A 16,236-nucleotide genomic window follows, 5' to 3' on the forward strand; every position below is an offset into this window, starting at 1 on the left:
ATAACTGATTCTATTATCAAAATACAGGACATTATTTTACTTAATAAGCCACAAAATTAGACATTATCAATAGATTTGACTAAAAAGGTATACTGAAAAAAAATCACACTCTAAATTTTAAAAAATACCCCACACCACCATAAGCCAGAGCTGAACAGTGCTCTGGTAAAAAATAAATAAATAACAGTTAACAAACAAACAAAAATTTCCATTTACTTGTTACATGTGAGAAAGATTTTCCTATAAAGTGAAGAAAAGACAGATAATGTAGAACATCATTATGATGCTTTTCTTGCCAGTGGCTCAAATGGGAAGTTCTGTCATGTACATCACATACATCATATCTGAGTCACTTGTCCAACTATCCTATATCCTACCTATTCATGAAGTATTTTGGATGAGATTATTTAAAAGTGAATCTAATTCTGGCAGTGATTATGAATTTATTTTCTTAATAATAAATTGTATTGAAAGGGGTGCTATGCAATTGTTAAGTCTGTAGAGATCACACAGTTAAGAACTCATGAGTCTACTTATACAGGGAAATCATGCCGGCACCAGATCTCAGTCAATTACACAAAGACAAAATTTTTGAAAACACAGAAATTTTCTGTGTGGTATATCATGTTTTACTGTAAATGTGACTCTCACCTTTTTTTACTCCCATGCAAGTTATGCTGCTCTTTGGTAGAATGTTTTTGTACTTTTTCTAAAATTACAAAATATAAAAAGTATTAGAAATTATACAAATACATTAAATTTTTGATCCATCACAAGTCACAATCAAACCTTGCTCATTTAACAGTGGTAAACAGTGCTCATTTTTAACAGTGCTCACTGTTAACATTTAACAGTGGTAACAGTGCTCATTTTTACATTGGTAAAAAAAAAAAAAAAAAATTTGTGTTCTAGTTGAAAAATTAAGGATACTGTGCAAAGTTCTACCCCTCTTATCCAATGGTTTTGTCAGTGTTTCCTTTCTATAAGTAAAAAACTAAAAACAAAAAAAGAAGAAGAAGAAAAATTAAGGCTATTATACTTACCTATTGAAAGAAAATTCCTGAAGTTTTCCCACATTACATCTCTGTAGAGTTTCTTCTCTGAAGGATTTAATAGTACCCACTCTTCTTGAGTGAATATTACAGTTACATCTTCATAGGTCACTGAGCCCTAAAAAATGTGCAATGTGTTTGTTTATGTGAGAAGATTCCTCAGAGTGACAGTGGATTAGCCATTCATTCTCTACTGTACGAAGCCAGTGAGTGATTGCCTCATCAGTAAACATGTCATATGTAATACATGAAATGAACCATTATTTCTTTTTAATGAGAAGTACTGGAGATAGTGAGAAGATACACCAGACGTGATGCCCCAAGGAGTATAGGCTAAATCCCAATTCTCTTCTAATTCTAGAACTGAGGGGAGTTCTGGTGTCACTTTCTCTCAGAAATTAGTTAAATTAGTTAAATCTTGAAAAAAGAAATAAAAACATATTAAAATGAAATAAATTGGATGTCAGGTGCTAGCTCTGGAACCTCACCTCCCCAACATCATTTTTAATAGAGACTTTATCTATTTAATTTCAGCATTCATTTTCTTGCTTGAAATGTGTTCTTAGGGTGTTTGATGGAGATTGCATAGCATGTATGTGCCACTTTTAAAATGGACATTTAGGGGAGTTGGACTGTAGTGCAGCCGGTTAAGCGCACATGGCATGAAACTGGAGGACTGAGGTAAGAATACTTTTCAAGCCCTTGACTCCTGACTTGCAGGGTGGTCGATTCACAGGCCATGAAGCAGGTCTGCACATGTCTGTCTTTCTCTCCCCATCTCTGTCTTCCCCTCCTCTCTCCATTTCTCTCTCAACTGTCCAGAAATAACAACAATAATAATAACCACAACAGTGATAAAAGCAACAAGGGCAACAAAAAAGGAATTGATAAATAAATAAATTTTATTTAGTTTTTATAAGTATTAATAGTCCACCAGTAACGCCAAAATGTTTTTCCTTAGGTTTTTCATTTATTTTCATAGCAATATATAGATTTTGAATATTATTTTTTGGAAAATTTTTGTTGCATTCTTAAGATTCAGTTGAATGATAGTGATAAGGTAATTAAATAGTGAATTGTTGATGTGGAAAAGAAAACCATGTATCATCTTTAAAAACATATATATTTATTTATTAATGAGAGGAATAGGAGGAGAAAGAACCAGATATCACTGTGGTACATGTGGTGCCAGGGATTGAACTCAGGATCTCATGCTTGAGAGTTCAACACTTCATCCACTGAGCCACCTTCTGGACCACACAAACCAGGTATCCTCTTGACTTTAGCCATTTTCTTTGTTGAGATATATTTTCAGCACTATTGCTAGTGGTATAAATAATTTCTGCATACATTGACTAATTTTGTCAATAAGTCTCTATACTCCTTTGTAAATTGAAACAAAATAGATGAACTCCAGAAAACAGTAGAGGGCAGAGAGAACAGAATCAATGAGGCTAAAGACAGAATTAGCAAGATCGAGGATGAATTAGAGACAACTAAAAAAGAAGTAAGAGATCTCTAAAAGAGATTGAGAGATGCTGGAAACAACAACAGAGACCTATGGGATGACTTCAAAAGAAACAATATACGCATTATTGGCATACCAGAGGAAGAAAGAGAGGGAGGGGAAGAAAGCATTCTCCAGGCCATAATAGCTGAAAATTATTCTAGTCTAGACAACATGAAAGACATAAAGATTCAAGAAGCCCAAAGGGTCCCAAACAGAATTAACCCAGACTTAAAGACACATCCTATTTAGAACGGAAAGGAATAAGGATAAAGAAAGGATCCTCAAGTCTGCAAGAGAAAAACTAAGAGTCACCTGCAAAGGAAAACACATAAGATTAGCAGCAGACTTCTTCATATAAACACTACAGGCCAGAAGAGAATGGCAAGATATCTATCAAGTGCTCAATGAGAAAGGCTTTCAACCAAGAATACTATATCCTGCTAGACTGTCATTCAGATTAGATGGAGGCATCAAAACCTTCTCAGACAAGCAACAGTTGAAGGAATCAACTATCACCAAGCCTGCCCTGAAAGAAGTTCTGAAAGGTTTCCTATAAACAATCAGACCACCATAAATAGGACATATATCAAAACACTCTAAAACTCTACAAGAATGGCATTAAAATATCTTCAATCTTTGATATCAATAAATGTCAATGGCCTGAATTCACCTATTAAAAGACACAGAGTAGGATGATGGATCAGAAAATACAACCCAACAATATGCTGTCTACAGGAAAACCACCTAAATCAACAAGAAAAACACAGACTTAAATTGAAAGGATGGAAAACTATCATACAAGCCAATGGCCCACAAAAAAGGGTAGGAACAGCTATTCTCATAACTGACACAATAGACTTTAAAATAGATAAGATTAAAAAAGATAGGAATGGACACTACTTAATGCTCAGAGGATCAGTCAATCAAGAGGACTTAACAATTATTAACATCTATGCACCCAATGAGAAGCCATCATAATACACCAAACATCTACTGAAAGAGCTACAGCAATATATTAACGGCAACACAGTCATAGTAGGGGACTTCAACACGCCACTCTTTCAACGTGACAGAGCATCCAGGCAGAAAATCAATAAAGACATAAGGGAGCTAAGTGAAGAGATAAACAAACCAGAACTATTGGACATTTTAAGAGTCATTCATCCCAAGAAACTGGAATACACATTTTACTCAAATCCACATGGGTCATTCTCAAGGATAGACCACAAAGACAGCATCAGCCAATTCAAGAGCATTGAAATCATCCCAAGCATCTTCTCAGACCACAGTGGAATTAAACTAACACTTAACAATCAACAAAATATTAGGAACAGTCTCAAAATATGGAAGCTCAACAGTACACGTCTTATCAACCTCTGGGACAAAGACGAAATCAAGGAAGAAATCAAAATGTTTCGAGACTTCAATGAAAATGAAGACACAAGCTATCAAAATATTTGGGACACAGCTAAGGCAGTACTAAGAGGGAAGTTCATAGCTATACAAGCACACATTAGGAAACAAGAAAAAGCACAAATAAACAGCCTGATTGCACATCTCAAAGACCTAGAAGAAGAAGAACAAAGGAACCCTAAAGCAACCAAAAGGACAGAAATCACTAGAGTTAGGGCAGAAATAAATAACATTGAGAATAAGAAAACCATACAAAGATCAATGAAAGTAAATGTTGGTTCTTCGAAAGAGTGAACAAAATTGACAAACCTTTAGCCAGACACACAAAACAAAAAAGGGAGAAGACCCAAATAAATTGGATAGTAAATGAAAGAGGAAATATCACAATAGATACCACAGAAATTCAACATATCATGCGAGGTTTCTATGAACAACTATATGCCACCAAGCTAGAGAACCTGGAAGAAATGGATGATTTCCTAGATACCTACCAACTTCCAAAACTAGTCAAGAGGAAGTGGATAACATGAACAGGCCCATCACAGCCAATGAAATTGAAACAGTTATCAAAAACCTCCCCAAAAATAAAAGTCCTGGACCAGATGGTTTTACAAATGAATTCTACAAAACCTTCAAAGAAGAAATAACACCTCGACTTTTAAAAGTCTTCCAGAGGATTGAAGACACTGGAATACTCCCTGCCAGCTTCTATGAAGCCAACATCACTCTGATACCAAAAGCAGACAGGGACACAACCACAAAAGAAAACTACAGACCAATATCTCTGATGAACATAGTTGCGAAAATATTGAACAAAATTCTAGCCAACCGGATACAGCAGTGTATCAAAAAGATTGTTCATCATGACCAAGTGGGGTTTATCTAAGGCATGCAAGGTTGGTTTAATATATGTAAATAAATCAACGTGATTCTCCACATCAATAAAAGCAAGACCAAAAAACACATGGTCATATCAATAGATGCAGAGAAAGCCTTTGACAAAATACAACATCCCTTTATGATCAAAACACTACAAAAAATGGGAATAGATGGAAAATTCCTGAAGATAGTGGAGTCTTCATATAGCAAACCTACAGCCAACATCATACTCAATGGTGAAAAACTGGAATCATTTCCACTCAGATCAGGTACTAGACAGGGCTGCCCACTATCACCATTACTATTCAACATAGTGTTGGAAGTTCTTGCCATAGCAATCAGGCAGGAGCAAGGAATTAAAGGGATACAGATTGGAAGAGAAGAAGTCAAACTCTCCCTATTTGCAGATGACATGATAGTATACATGGAAAAACCTAAGGAATCCAGCAAGAAGCTTTTGGAAATCATCAGGCAATACAGTAATGTGTCAGGCTACAAAATTAACATTCAAAAGTCAGTGGCATTCCTCTATGCAAACACTAAGTTAGAAGAAACTGAAATCCAGAAATCAATTCCTTTTACTATAGCAACAAAAACAATAAAATATCTAGGAGTAAACCTAACCAAAGAAGTGAAAGACTTGTATACTGAAAATTATGAGTCACTACTCAAAGAAATTGAAAAAGACACAAAGAAGTGGAAAGATATTCCATGTTCATGGGTTGGAAGAATTAACATCATCAAAATGAATATATTACCCAGAGCCATCTACAAATTTAATGCTATCCCCATCAAGATCCTAAGCACATTTTTTAGGAGAATAGAAAAAATGCTATATATGTTTATCTGGAACCAGAAAAGACCTAGAATTGCCAAAACAATCTTGAGAAAAAAGAACAGAACTGGAGGCATCACACAGCCAGATCTCAAACTGTATTATAGGGCCATTGTCATCAAAACTGCTTGGTACTGGAACATGAATAGACACACTGACCAGTGGAATAGAATTGAGAGCCCAGAAATGAGGCCCCACACCTATGGACCTCTAATCTTTGACAAAGGGGCCCAGACTATTACATGGGGAAAGCAGAGTCTCTTCAACAAATGGTGTTGGAAACAATGGGTTGAAACATGCAGAAGAATGAAACTGAATCACTGGATTTCACCAAATACAAAAGTAAATTCCAAGTGGATCAAGGACTTGGATGTTAGACCACAAACTATCAAATACTTAGAGGAAAATATTGGCAGAACTCTTTTCCGCATAAATTTTAAAGACATTATCAATAAAATGAATCCAATTACAAAGAAGACTAAGGCAAGTATAAACCTATGGGACTACATCAAATTAAAAAGCTTCTTCACAGCAAAAGAAACTACTACCCAAACCAAGAGAGCCCTCACAGAATGGGAGAAGATCTTTACATGCCATACATCAGATAAGAGTTTAATAACCAACATATATAAAGTGCTTGCCAGACTCAACAACAAGACAACAAATAACCCCATCCAAAAATGGGGGGAGGACTTGGACAGAATATTCACCACAGAAGAGATCCAAAAGGCTGAGAAACACATGAAAAAATGCTCCAAGTCTCTGATTGTCAGAGAAATGCAAATAAAGACAACAATGAGATAACACTTCACTCCTGTGAGAATGTCATATATCAGAAAAGGTAACAGCAGCAAATGCTGTAGAGGGTGTGGGGTCAAAGGAACCCTCCTACACTGCTGGTGGGAATGCAAATTGGTCCAACCTCTGTGGAGAACAGTCTGGAGAACTCTCAGAAAGCTAGAAATGGACCTACCCTATGATGCTGCAATTCCTCTCCTGGGGATATATCCTAAGGAACCCAACACATCCATCCAAAAAGATCTGTGTACACATATGTTTTTGGCAGCACAATTTGTAATAGCCAAAACCTGGAAACAACCCAGGTGTCCAACAACAGATGAGTGGCTGAGCAAGTTGTGGTATATATACACAATGGAATACTATTCAGCTGTAAAAAATGGTGACATCACCGTTTTCAGCCGATCTTGGATGGACCTTGAAAAAATCATGTTGAGTGAAATAAGTCAGAAACAGAAGGATGAATATGGGATGATCTCACTCTCAGGCAGAAGCTGAAAAACAAGATCAGAAAAGAAAACACAAGTAGAACCTGAAATGGAATTGGCGTATTGCACCAAAGTAAAAGACTCTGGGGTGGGTGAGTGGGTGGGGAGAATAGAGGTCCATGAAGGATTCAGAGGACCTAGTGGGGGTTGTATTGTTATATGGTAAACTGGGGAATGTTATGCATGTACAAACTATTGTACTTACTGTTGAATGTAAAACATTAATTCCCCAATTAAAAAAAAATCAGAAAAAAAAAATGATGTTGGGGAAAATGAGTCAGTCACCACATGCATATAAAAGCCAAACAGGAGAGTCAATGTTAGTGCAGCGGGTTCAACATATGTGGCACAAAGAGCAAGAACTGGCAAAAGAATCTGTGTTGGAGCCCCGGCTCCCCACTGCAGCAGAGTCGATTCACAGGTGTTGAAGCAGGTTTGCAGGTGTCTATCTTTCTCCCCCCTTCTCTATCTTCCCCATCTCTCTCCATTTCTCTCTGTCCTATCCAACAACGACAACAACAATAAAAAACAACAAGGGCAACAAAAGGGAAAATAAATAAAAACAAAACAGGGAACTGGTCTTCCTCATCTCTCTCCATTTCTCTCTGTCCTATCCAACAATGACAATCTCAATAACAACAGTAAGTACAACAATAAAACAACAAGGGCCACAAAAAGGGAATAAGTAAATAAAGAAAATTAAAAAAAAAAAAAAAACCATCAAATGACACTATGGGTCAACTCAAAATAAGCATTTGGACGTTAGACCAGTAACCAAAAAATCTATGAAAGCTATCCTCATTACAATACATAATATCTGATTTGGAAATATCTTCAGAGACTTGAGCTCAAGATCAAAGATAAATAAACCACTGAGACTACATGAAACTGAAAATATCTGGTATAATGACAAGACCTATCACCAAGACAAAATGATGCAGCAAAAAATAAGATAACATATTTATTTATTTATTTTTTTTATTTAAGAAAGGATTAATTAACAAAACCATAGGGTAGGAGGGGTACAACTCCACACAATTCCCACCACCCAATCTCCATATCCCACCCCCTCCCCAGTAGCTTTCCCATTCTCTATTCCTCTGGGAGCATGGTCATTGAGGGTTGCAGAAGGTGGAAGGTCTGGCTTCTGTAATTGCTTCCCCGCTGAACATGGGTGTTGACTGGTCGGTCCATAAGATAACATATTTATATGCTATACAGCAAATTAGTCAGCAATATATGTACTCACACAAGTCAGTAGAGTAACATAAACAAGCACAGTAAATGTGCAGAAAGAAATTTACAGTCTCTTTAACCAAAAAGACGTTTAGTCACAGGACAATTAAACATTGCTCACAACTGTGTGTGCTTATTTTATAGCAGAAGATTTCTTTAGGTAGACAGCTTACTAGATATTACAAAAGACTTGGTTTATTTGATCTAGTTAGACCCATCCAAGAATGTGTTAAGAAGAAAAGCTATTAGATTGAGTTCTAGGGAGAAATGTTTCTTCAGCCAGAGGGTCAGAATTGAGAGATGGTCAAAACACAGATGGTCATTTCAAGGGAACTTTCAAGGGGAAGATTTCAGCTACCCCAGACCAAGATAATTTTTAAGGGGAGATTAGGATGTCCCAGACCAAGATAACTTTCTAAGGAAAACATACCTAGGATAATAATAATGTTGCTTAAGGTTATTCTTGATCTTAATAAAAGCAGTCAGGCATGATGTTAGCTGTATCCTTGATGTTAATGACAATAATTTTACACGATGTCAATTATATCCAGGTAAAAATTGCTTAAAAATAAAGTTCTGCAGACAAAGCCAGAGGTGCCTCTCTACTGCCCTTGAAACAGCTGAAATGTCCCTCACATCATCCTGCTGACTCCCTTTTCCTTCAGAAGGTACCCTAATAACTTTTGCAGGGGCCAGGCCCTGGCATCTCCATTTTATAAATAAAATTAAATTTAAAAAAAGAGTAAGTGAAAAGAGAAAAAATACAAGAGTGTGGGAGGTAACATAAAGTTCTTGTAAATAGACTCTCATGCCTGAGGCTCTCAGGTTCCAGGTTCTAGTCCCTGACTCACTCACCATAAGGCAGGGATGAGCAGTGCTCTGGCATAAAGAGAGAGAAACAGACAGAGATACAGAAAGAAATATGATGGGAAAAACAGAAACAGTAAATTAAATATGTATAAATTAAAATACAACTTATTCAAGAGGAAAAAGAAACAGACTCTTGATGCGGGCTAAGTCACTTACCCAAGAAACTGCCATCTCTTCCTCTTTCCCTGAATGTCTTTCAGGCCAGAAAATGAAAGATAAATCACAGCAATAGCTTGAGACGCTGTTTTAAATACAGCAGCACAGCCTCTTCACTGGACAGTATGGCACCTACATGGAAGATACTGTAATGAATAAAAGGTACAAAGCACTAGCTTTTCAATGTAAAAAGAAGAGATCATGGTAACATTCAGTGAGTTATCCTGCTTATTAGGGCCATTACAAAGCTCACAAATTCTACTGACATCTCTTTCCAAACCTTTAATTTTTCTTCAACAAAAGCATCCACAAAAATCTAGCAAAATGTCTTTTACTCTTCTAACTTAATTCAAGTCTAACCTAAATACTGCTCAGAGATTTGTATTAAAACAGTGATACTGGGGGTGGGGGGTGTATGGAGCCAAGATGGCAGGTTGAAGATAACACTTGGCATAAGCTCTGCAAGGAGGCGGCTTTAAACATGGGAATTTCAAGTGAGGGTAGGATTTAAAGGCTGGTGGCAGAGAAAGAATGTAGGAGAGCTCCAAGGAACCAAGGAAGAGCCCTATAACCCGCAGTTAGGCTGGCAAACAGAGGCTGAAAAACAAAGAAAACATGAGAGTTGGCCCTGGGCTCCCCACGGTGACCATCGAAATCCAGCTATGCTGCTACCAGATGCAGATTTGGAAACTCCTCCAGAGCATGACTGCAGGGAAGTAATCCTGGCAACTTTCAGCAGCAGACCAGATTTGACTGACGTTCCCCTGCCCAGTCCAGACCTGGAAATGTCCATAGATGAGAGCAGCTATGTAAGAGATGGCAAAAGGGTGGCTGGTGCCATGGTATATACACTGAATGAAATCCTCTGGAGTGCAAGCCTGCCCCAAGGCACTTCGGCACAGAAGGCTGAACTCACTGCTCTGACAAGAGACTTGGAACTAGCTATGGGCAAGCATGCCAACATTTACACTGATAGTAGGTATGCCTTTGCTACAGCTCATGTGCACGGGGCTCCATACAAGGAAAGGGGGTTCCTGACTTCCACGGGAAAAGAAATCAGCACAAAGACCAGATATTTAACCTACTGGAAGCCATACGGGCACCAAAGAAAGTAGCCGTGATACACTGCCCGGACACCAAACAGGAGATTCAAAGGAAGCCAGAGGAAACAGAAAAGTGGACGAAGCAGCCCGTGCAGCTGCTCAAGGAACTGAACTGACACTAATAAGAACCTTACCAGACCCGCTGCTGCCAAAGGACCCTGGATACAGTAAGGAGGAAGATGACACTGGTAGAGACTCAGGGTGGGATAAAGTAGAGGGATGGTGGAAGGGCAAAGAGACAAGGACGTATCTCCCATCCTCGACAGGACAGAAACTGGTTAAGGACACTCACCAAGGAACCCACTTGGGGGCTAGGAAGATAGCTGATTTGTTAGGAAGGTTCTTTATTCTACCTGAACTCTCCAAGTGGGCAAGGTCAGAGGTAAGAAGGTGCAAAGCACGTCAATTAGTCAATGCAAGGACAGGTAGAGGACCAGGACCTGGGACCAGAGACCGAGAAAATCAGGTAGGGAGACATTGGGAAGTAGATTTTACTGAAGTTGTCAGGAAGTCAGGGATAGAAGTATTTGCTGGTTTTTGTGGACACTTTCTCAGGATGGGTAGAGGCATATCCAGCCCGGTCTGAGGGGGCAAGAATGGTGAGCAAGAAAGTTCTTGATGAAATCGTGCCCAGATGGGGAATACCCCTCACTATAGACTCTGGCAACAGACCGACCTTTGCCACCACTGTATCTCAGCTAGTGACTCAGCAATGGGGACAGATTGGAAGTTACATTGTACATATAGACCCCAAAGCTCCAGACAGGTAGAGAGGACGAACTGGACCCTCAAGGAGACTTTAACTAAATTAACCCTAGAAACTGGCGGGGGATGGGTGTCGCACCTACCTCTGGTTCTCCTGAGAATGCGCTGCTCCCCATTCATACATAAGTTGTCTCCATTTGAAATTGTTTTTGAAAAAAAAAAAAAATGAAATTGTTTTTGGCAGACCGCTGCCTCTGATGCCTGTCATAATGCCTGACACTCTTGTTACTAATCCCGCTACTGTTACTAAGTCATTACAGAACCTATAGCCTATATTCCAGGAAAACTGGAAAGCTGTGAAGCAAGCACTGGGAGAGGATCTGGCCCCTGCCCAGCAAGTGCCACCGGCTGTTTTGCCAGGAGAATGGGTCCTAGTAAAAAGACATGGGACACGGAACTTAGAGCCCCGTTGGAAGGCTCCTTATGTGTTGTTTTGTCTACACCCACAGCGGCCAAGGTCGCTGGTCTCAGACCGTGGATCCACTGGACACATCTGAAAAAGGTACCCCCTCCACCAGAAAAGAAGAGCTGGAGAGTGGCCAAGGTCAGTGAGGATGTTTCTAAGTTGAAGTTGACTATAGATCATGATGCCCCTCTGGATGCTAGTCCTGATGTACCTCCTTGGGAACCTGAAGAACACAGAAGGATCACCGCATGCACTGACTAACTACACTTGGATTGTTTTTTTCCTTTTGCTGCCCTTTTTTTTTTTTTTTTTTTTAGTTGTGTGGTAGTTATTACTGTTGTTACTGATGCCATCGTTGTTAGATAGGACAGAGAGAAATGGAGAGAGATGGGGAAGACAGAGAAGGAGAAAGAAAGACAGACACCTACAGACCTGCTTCATTACCTATGAAGCGACTCCCCTGCAGGTGGGGAGCCGGGGGCTCAAACTGGTTTTCTTACGCCAGTCCTTGCGCTTTGAGCCATGTGTGCTTAACCCACCGCGCAACCACTTGACTCCCTACACTTGGACGTTGAGTGCCTCTTCTTGGCAGTGCTGGAGTAGTGACATCCCTGTCATAAGTACAGTAACTACCACTGGATGCCCCACTCTTAAATTAGACCTTTGTGATATTGTAGATGAAGTTCATAAGAGGAATAATAGAAAAGATGAAATTTTAGATTCACTAGAAAAAGCCTTTGAGAGAGATCCCGACAGTAACGCCCCTCTCTTCAGTTTAGGATGCGGGCTCCTGGGACTAGAAAGAAGGATGACAGTTGCCGTGTATGGCTGCCCATACGAGGGTCTCTCATCCTGTGGAAGAGAGGCAGCTTTCCACTGTAATAGTTATGAGTGTGCAACAGAGGCCAACCGGAGACATTCAGATAAACATATCCATATCAGGCAAATTATAAAAAAAAAAAAAAAAAAACAGACTGTGCCCTCCGTGCGTGCAACCTAGTCGAGACAGAAGTGAAGGAAGGTGGGCTTCGGGCAGTAGTGCAGTGGGTTAAGCACAAATGGCGCAAAGTGCAAGGATGGGTGTAAGGTTTGAACCCTCAGCTCCCCACCTGCAGGGAAGTCGATTCACAGGCAGTGAAGCAGGTCTGCAGGCGTCTATCTTTCTCTACCCTGTGGGACTATGTGAAAGCTTGGTAGAGCTTAGGAAAGTTCCCCCATCCATGGATGGAGTTCTGGAAAGACATCCTGCTTGTTAGCCTCTCTTCTTATAGAGATGAGCCAAGAGGGAAAAGTCTCCCAGACTCAGTTTCACCTTGTTAGTCTCTCAAGCTCACAGAAAACCTACAGGACTCCACACTTAGTTCCCCCTGCTGTCAGCCAAATGGTTGCCTGCTTTAAGACTCACTCACTCAAAGTTCACACATGCCACTTTACCTTTTGATCACAAAGGAAGAACACATCCTGTCACACACTCCTAACACCAGACAGTGAAAAGCCCCGAAGTCTTATTTCCTGGTGCTCTTTGATGTCCTTAATTTACATCAAGTCTTGTTCTTCCTTCTCTATCTCACCTTACTGGTTTAACCCCTATTCTTCTCTCAAATGTCTTTTGATAATTAAATGCCTGCATCAGGAGACTGTTTTGACCTTTATGTATCACATCAACTCTTGTCATACCAACCCCCTACCATAGGGGGCAAGCTGACCTTTAAGAAACCTGTAATTTATGATGTATTTGAAGAATGTTCTTTGTTAAAATCTCTATATAAACCCAAGCCCACCCCCTCATAAACAAGTGTTTATACCAAAATACTCCCCAGTGTCTCCTTTCTGATCTCTGGGCCCCTTCGAGCCAGAGAGGGAGAATCAGTAAGCTTACCTCCTAGCTGGAGCCACCCCATGTGAGTCCCAGCACTCCCCTTCTCTGTCTTCTCCTCCTCTCTCCATTTTTCTCTGTCCAATCTAACAATGATGACATCAATAACAACAACAATAATAAAATAACAAGGGCAACTAAATGGAATAAATAAATAATTAAAAAGGAAGTGAAGGAAGGCATCTGGAAGGCAGACTATTGTGATGAAGGAAAGACATGGGGATTCATGATGATGACAGCTGGACCCCATTTTAGAACAGCATTAACTTTAAGAAGGAGAAAAGCAATATCTATTGTCCAACCTACTGGGCCTTTAAGAGATCTAACCATGAGGGTTGGGAGGTGGCGCAGTGGGTTAAGCCCACATGGCGAAAAATGCAAGGACTGGCAGAAGGATCCCGATTCCAACCCCCGGCTCCCAACCTGCAGAAGAGTCGCTTCACAGGTGGTGAAGCAGGTCTGCAGGTGTCTTGTCTTTCTCTCCTCCTATCTGTCTTCTCCTCCTTTCTCCATTTATCTCTGTCCTATCCAACAACGAACAACATCAACAATAATAACAGTAATCAAAACAAGGCCACAATAAGGGCAACAAAAGGGGGAGGGGAATGGCCTCTAGGAAAAGTGGATTCATGGTGCAGGCACTGAGCCCCAGAAAAAACCTGAAGGCAAAAAAAAAAAAAATCTAACTTTACCTTTCAGACACCCTGAGGGGCCACCCAGCGTGCCCATTCCTAAACCACCCGTCCCCACAATTCAGGGATCTGTACTTGCTGAAGCAGGAAGAGGTAGAACAAAGTCTGAACTAACCCAGGAGGAGCTCAGCAGGCCTGATGATAGAAGGACAAATAGATCAGTTTTTATAGATGTTAAGTTCTGTCCAAAACCTATTGAACTACTCATCTCCTCAGTTTGCAAGATTGTTGGCTGTGTGTAAGGCCTGAGCCACCTTTCTGCATAGCAGTAGGAGCTAGTATAAAAATAGGAGAAAGTGTAGATCAGAATAAGAAGTATTCCTGGGATTCGGGCAGTAGCGCAGCGGGTTAAGCACACATGGCGCAAAGCGCAAGAATCCACGTAAGGATCCTGATTTGAGGGCCCCCTCCCCAACTGCAGGGGAGTTGCTTCACAGGTAGTGAAGCTGGTCTGCAGGTGTCTTTCTCTCCCCCTCTCGGTCTGCCCCTCCTTTCTCCATTTCTCTCTGTCCTGTCCAATAATGACAACATCAATAACAACAGCAACAATAAAAAAAAAGGCAACAAAAGGGAAAATAAATAAATGTAATAAAAAATTTAAAAAAAAAAGAATTATTCCCTAGGTGAAATCTCAAGGCAATATTCCGCATGGGGGCGACAGCCTAGACCCACGTTAGGAGATTTACAGGGAAGAGGGACATACATAATGTCTAGAAATCATTCTATTGAAAATTTCCCATTTGCACGCTCTTGTGGTAGAAGATAGTCCATATATGTTAGTGGCTCCTGAGGGAGCTTGATTTGCCTGCACCAATGGGATTACACCCTGTTTGATTACCACAGATGTTAATAATGATCCCCAACAATCAACCCTCTGTATACTTACTCATATATTACCCCAAGTATATGTACATGATGGAAAGGATGGGTGAGAGGAACTGGAGCTAAGTATAAATCCATTAAGGATAGGGTGGTACAAGCGGGACCCAATAGTACTTCCTATTGTAGTCGCTCTGGGGATAGCAGGAGCAGCCACTGGAATTGGTTTGAGTGTAGCTGCCTATGTACAAAGCAGCCAGACATCAAGAAAGCCAGGACAACTAATGACCAAGACCTGGGATCTTTAGAGACAGGTATAACACAACTAGAAAGATCTCTAAACTCTGTTGAAGAGGTAGTCCTACAGAAGAGAAGGGGCCTAGATTTACTGTTTCTATGTTAATATCTCAGGCATAATCAGAGACACCATGGCCCACCTCAGGAACAGGCTGAAGGAAAAAGAAGAAGACAAGAAAAATGGAATGAATTGGTATGAGACCATTGGTTTCCTTGGCTGATGAGTCTTGTGACAGCTGCCAGAGGTCCTATTTGTATGCTAATAGCACTAGTAATCTTTGGACCAAGTGTATTAAACAAGTTGGTTAAATCTGTAACCCTGAGGATAGACAGAGTAAAGTTAATGGTCATGAAGTAACAACATATATTATAAGGAGAAATCAGATCCTGAGGAGGAGTTGGACAGATGTCCTTCAGTGTTACAAGGAGAGGAGGGAATGTAAAGGAATAAGTCCCCCAAGTTGATTCAGTTAGGAATCCCTCATATAGAAAGCTAGGTGATTTTAGAAATTAAAAGCAACCTGCAGAGAATAAGATAGTAGTGGAATTTTCCCTTTGCATCCCAAAACCAGAACAATGAGGTTGTATTGTCAAAGATATGTTGAAACTTACTTTTCTTATCACTAGCCCACATTCTGTGTTTCTGTAAACACACACACACACACAAATGCTTGCTTTCTGATATCATCTAACCATAGCTCCGGTGCCACAAGTGATTTTTGGAATGTTTGCCTTAAAGATAGCTATAGAGATCTTTCTCTCCCCCTCCTCTCTCCATTTCTCTCCATCCTATCCAACAATAACATCAGTGACTACAATAATCAAATAACAAGGGCAACAAAAGGGAATAAAAAAATATTTTTTAAAAATAGCTATTGAAATGTCACATATCCCCCATAGAAAATCCCCACTCCTAGACCCTTTAAAGGGAGTTGAGTTCCAGACCTCGTTATCTCAGAGCTATGGGTCCACATTGGCACACTAGTCTGGGATCTCCTAGCTAGGATTTGTCTCTTGTCTTTGTCTGTGTAAGTCTGTGTA

At 40.0% G+C, this 16,236-nt stretch overlaps 1 protein-coding gene across 6 annotated transcripts in view; it reads right to left on the reverse strand.

Annotated features, from left to right (window-relative positions):
• The window catches only part of LOC103127055 (zinc finger protein 709-like), a 1,044,365-nt gene that overhangs the window by 320,702 nt on the left and 707,427 nt on the right, over window positions 1-16,236 (reverse strand). For 5 of the 6 annotated variants that reach the window (XM_060182140.1, XM_060182139.1, XM_060182142.1 and 2 more), the window contains one exon: window positions 9,238-9,369. In XM_060182140.1, coding sequence (XP_060038123.1) covers window positions 9,238-9,252 — 15 coding nt within the window. In that variant the 5' untranslated portion in view covers window positions 9,253-9,369. Of the gene's footprint in view, window positions 1-651; window positions 710-1,043; window positions 1,171-9,237; window positions 9,370-16,236 lie in introns of all 6 variants that reach the window. The other variant, XM_060182143.1, reaches the window with a different exon arrangement.

This window comes from Erinaceus europaeus, chromosome 23 (assembly GCF_950295315.1).
Source record: "Erinaceus europaeus chromosome 23, mEriEur2.1, whole genome shotgun sequence".
Lineage (NCBI taxonomy): Eukaryota > Metazoa > Chordata > Mammalia > Eulipotyphla > Erinaceidae > Erinaceus > Erinaceus europaeus.